Here is a 3,839-nt window from a genome sequence, read left to right as displayed (position 1 = left end):
GGTACAGCTCCACCGGCTTCGGCACCCCGCGCAGCGCCACCGCGCCCAGCGCAGTCACCTCCAACTGCTCCCGCTCGTTTGTGCTCAGCGACATGTACGCCGCACGCGTCAGCAGCACCTGCCCGCCGTTGCCCACGCCCTCCGTGCGCGCCGCCACGTTCGCCGTTTTGCCGTAGTAGTCGTACCCCTTCGTCACCTCGTCGCGCCGGATGTCGCACAGCCCGGTGTGCACCCCGACACGCACCCGCAGGCCGTTCCAGTACTGCCGGTACACCGCGGCGTCCAGGCGCGCCGTCGGCGGCACGTACTCCTCCGCGACCTCCTCCGCCCGGCCCTCCTCGAACTTGCGGTACGCCTCGTCGAGCGCGCCCGTCCCCCAGTCGTGCCGCAGGAACACCTGCTGCAGCTCCCGCACCAGCTGCACCGCCGCGGACACGCTCTTGCACGCAATCATGAACGAGTCGCCGACCGTCTTCACCTCGTAGCAGCGGTACTTCGCGATCAGCGCACGGATCAGGCGGTGGTGCGTCGCCACAGCGTCGGGCATCAACTGCGAGCACGCAGCCCACAGCGCCGTGCTGCTCTCGATGTCGGTGAACACGAGCGTCACGGGGTCCGTCGGCTCCTTCGGCGCATTCGCGTTGTCGCGCGAGCCGCGGCAGAAGTGTAGCAGCAGAGCCGCCACGGCCACAAGCAGCAGGCCGCCAGCCACGCTGCCGGCGACGACGCCGATCAGCCGCGGTCGCGTCAGTCCGCGCGTAGCGGGCTCCGCATAGCGCATCGTCGGTGTCACGGCGGGAAACAGCACGGGTACGGCGGGTTCCAGCGCACGGGCAAGCGACCACACAGAAATGAGCGTCGCCCCGTAGTTCTTGCCGCACCCAGCACCGCCGGCCGCAGCCGCACCACACGCCGTGCCGTTAACGAAGGAGCCGTACAGCATGTCCTTCACGGTGACGGCGACGTTCTTGTAGAAGAAGTCAGCCAACCGCTCCGCGCTCACCCTGTCCATGCGGGAGAGAACCGTCCGCAGCAGCTGCGTGGTAGCGAAGCCCGTCAGCGCCAGCGGCGTCCGTTGCGTGGCGTTGGGCACAGCGGCAAGGAACTCCTGGGCGGTCTCCGACGTCGAGTTCGCGTCGTCCCAGTGCGGCAGGCTCGTCGCAAACACAACGCGGTCGGCGCCACCTGCACCGCCACCAAACGCGGCGGCGAAGTCGGCGTGCAGCAGCGCAAACTCTGAGAACGCGACGAACACGCGCACGCCGTCGTGCGACGCCACGTGCCGCGCCACCGCAGCGACGTCGCCGGCCGCAAGGCCCGCCACGAACACGTCGCCCGCCTCCGGCAGGTGCCCCGCCAGCGCGTCGCCGCCGGCCAGCAACGTCGCGGACCGCAGCGACCCGCCAAACGTCACCAGCGACCGCCGCAGCACCTCCGCCATCGCCGCCGCCCCCTCGCCGCGGATCACCGCGCGCGCCGCGCGGACACCCGTGCTCAGGAGATACCCCGCAAGCACGAAGAACTGCTGCTCCAGCGTCGGCGACAGGTGGATCACGTGCCGGCGGAATCTGTTCGGCCGCGGCTCGAGCTGCAGCGGGTCGATGAAGACCACACCCTCCACGTCCAGCATCGCCTCCGTCACAACACCCACAACCCCATGAAGATGCCGTGAACTCACCTCCGACTGCAGGGCGCCATGTGCACTGTCAAGAGCGGAGTTAACCTGGAGCACGCTTATTTCACTATCCTCCCACGAGGCCTTCTGGCCTGCAATTGCCGCAAGAAATCCGGTGTGGAGCTCCGCAAACGCACTTTTTGCCGCTGCGCTATCATTCATTATAAAATCCACCCCAATAAACAGCGACGGTATGGGCGTCTTTGAATTATGGCAACGGGCCAAACTCAACGTCATGAGGCCACTCGCAAGTGTCTCTGCGCGGTAGCCCTCCACAAACCGCTTCATGTACACAGTGTGACCGCCCTGGTTGCAGTGGCAGACAGCCCCGCGTGACGCAGCCGCGCCCTCGCACTCACCGCCGTAGTCGCCAATCACAAGGTCGTTGATTAAATACCGGCGTTGGTTGAAGATGGACGCCATGAACGACGTGCGGTTCTTCACCTCTCTATAATTACTTAGCGCCTGTGCGAACACCTCGCCGGCAATCCACCCAGAAACCATCAGTTCGCCGTCACCGTCATTATTGAGGAAATGCTCTGTATCGTTGTAGTCTTTCTGCCCGCTATTCCTCAGGTAATCCCGCATCTCCACCTGAAAGCGCCCGATGGCATTGTAACTTGCGTCCTTCGCCAGCGGGTTCGTCCCCGTCGTGATCACCTGCCCGGGCACGAACTTGACACCACCAGCCACGGCAGCACGCCACGCGTCCAAAACAGCGTCCTGCAACGCAAAGGAGCCCAGCAGGTACGCGCCATTGGTGCGCCCGTCCCTCAGCATCCTCGTAACGAATTCCGCAGTGTCTGCCAGCGGCGAGCCAAACATAATCACAGCCTGCGGACGAGACGCAGCAAATCGCTTCCACGTTTCATTGAACACTTTGGGGTCGGACCCGCCTCGCCTCGAGCTCTTCACGGTAAAGACACCGCAGAACTCGTAGCCCATCCCCGACATCACACGTTTTGCCTGCTCATAGTCCCTTTCATCAAAGATGCCATCCTGCAGGTACATGAAGCCAAGCCGAAGCACCCGCAGCTGAGTCACGGCGAAGCGGAGAAGCGCCAGCATCTCGCCTACGGGTCCAGTACGCACAAAGTACACATGGGGGTTCCACTCACGCACCAAACTCGATCCAAGGAACGGGGCAAAAGCGACGAGGTCATAGGAAGGCAAAACTGGAAGCACATTCTTCACGGGAGTGTCACCGAAGATTGCCAGAAGAGTGAGAATGTCCTTTTCTTCCTCCATCACTTTCTTCAGGAGGTCAGCAAAGACGGCCACGTCCGCCTCCTTTTCGACAATCCGAACCCAAACATCGTCCCCAGCCGTGGAGTTGTGCGCCCTCAGCGACGCATACACGCCGGCGCAAAAAGCGGTGGACATATAGCTGAGTGGGCCAAGATCATTTCGCTTCAGCAGCAGCACCTTCACGGGGGTGGCAGGGGCTGCCGCTTGGACGGCTGCGCTGTGCGGGGGCAACGGAGGCAGCAGCAGCAGAAGGACGACGAGGAGAAGGAGGCACGGCGACGCCGCAAAGGGCCGCGAGCCCAACTGCGCACAACACCCACGCCACCTCCAACACACCGCCATAACCACCGCCTTGCGCTTGTCTTGCTGTCTATCCTGTAGCTTCCTACGGCAGTGAGGAAGAGAGAAGAGGAGGGCACGGTGCACAGGAAGCAGAGGAGGAGAGGATAAAGCGCCAGTGGGGCGCGTACGGGCATCACGGCAGCGCAATACAAACAAGGCTTCCCGCAGGCCACGGCGGGGGCCACGCATGGATGGCACCAGGGGCACGGATGCACCCGGCAGCCGCGCGTGGTTGGCGCGGAGTGGAGCGCAAAGGAAAGGAGCCAAAGAAAGCATGCAGATCAACAAAAAGGAGAAGAGGCAGGGCTGAACGCAGCGGGCCGCTCTCACACCCACCCGGCATCCCGTGCGTCAGTCACCAGCGCCGCACGAGGCACGCGCAAGGTCAGTGGACCACACATGCTACATTGCGAAAAACGCCACGGGGGCACGGAGCACAACTGCCGTGACGTCGCTCGTGGACGCCCATTGTACCGTTTTTGTTGCTCAGTGTGTGTCTGCCGCGCGATGTCCTCCCACATCAACATGCACCGACGCCATTTGTCTCTTCCCCCATCGTAACTATTCTGCCCCT

The 3,839-nt window shown here is 63.6% G+C and overlaps 1 protein-coding gene across 1 annotated transcript in view; it reads right to left on the bottom strand.

The window, feature by feature from the left end:
- The window catches only part of Tco025E_07918 (esag4), a gene marked incomplete at both ends in the record, with an annotated part of 4,095 nt that extends 554 nt beyond the window's left edge, over positions 1-3,541 (bottom strand). Inside the window, one exon of the mRNA XM_029374777.1 lies at positions 1-3,541. This exon is cut by the window's left edge and continues 554 nt beyond it. Within this exon, the coding sequence (XP_029225111.1) occupies positions 1-3,541 (3,541 nt within the window).
- Between the last annotated feature and the right edge of the window lie 298 nt (positions 3,542-3,839).

The sequence above is a fragment of the Trypanosoma conorhini genome (assembly GCF_003719485.1).
Source record: "Trypanosoma conorhini strain 025E chromosome Unknown Tco_14.4_contig_00663, whole genome shotgun sequence".
Taxonomy (NCBI): Eukaryota; Euglenozoa; class Kinetoplastea; order Trypanosomatida; family Trypanosomatidae; genus Trypanosoma; species Trypanosoma conorhini.
The sequence above is the reverse complement of the archived record's forward strand: the minus strand, read 5'-3'. Positions and strand labels throughout refer to the sequence as shown.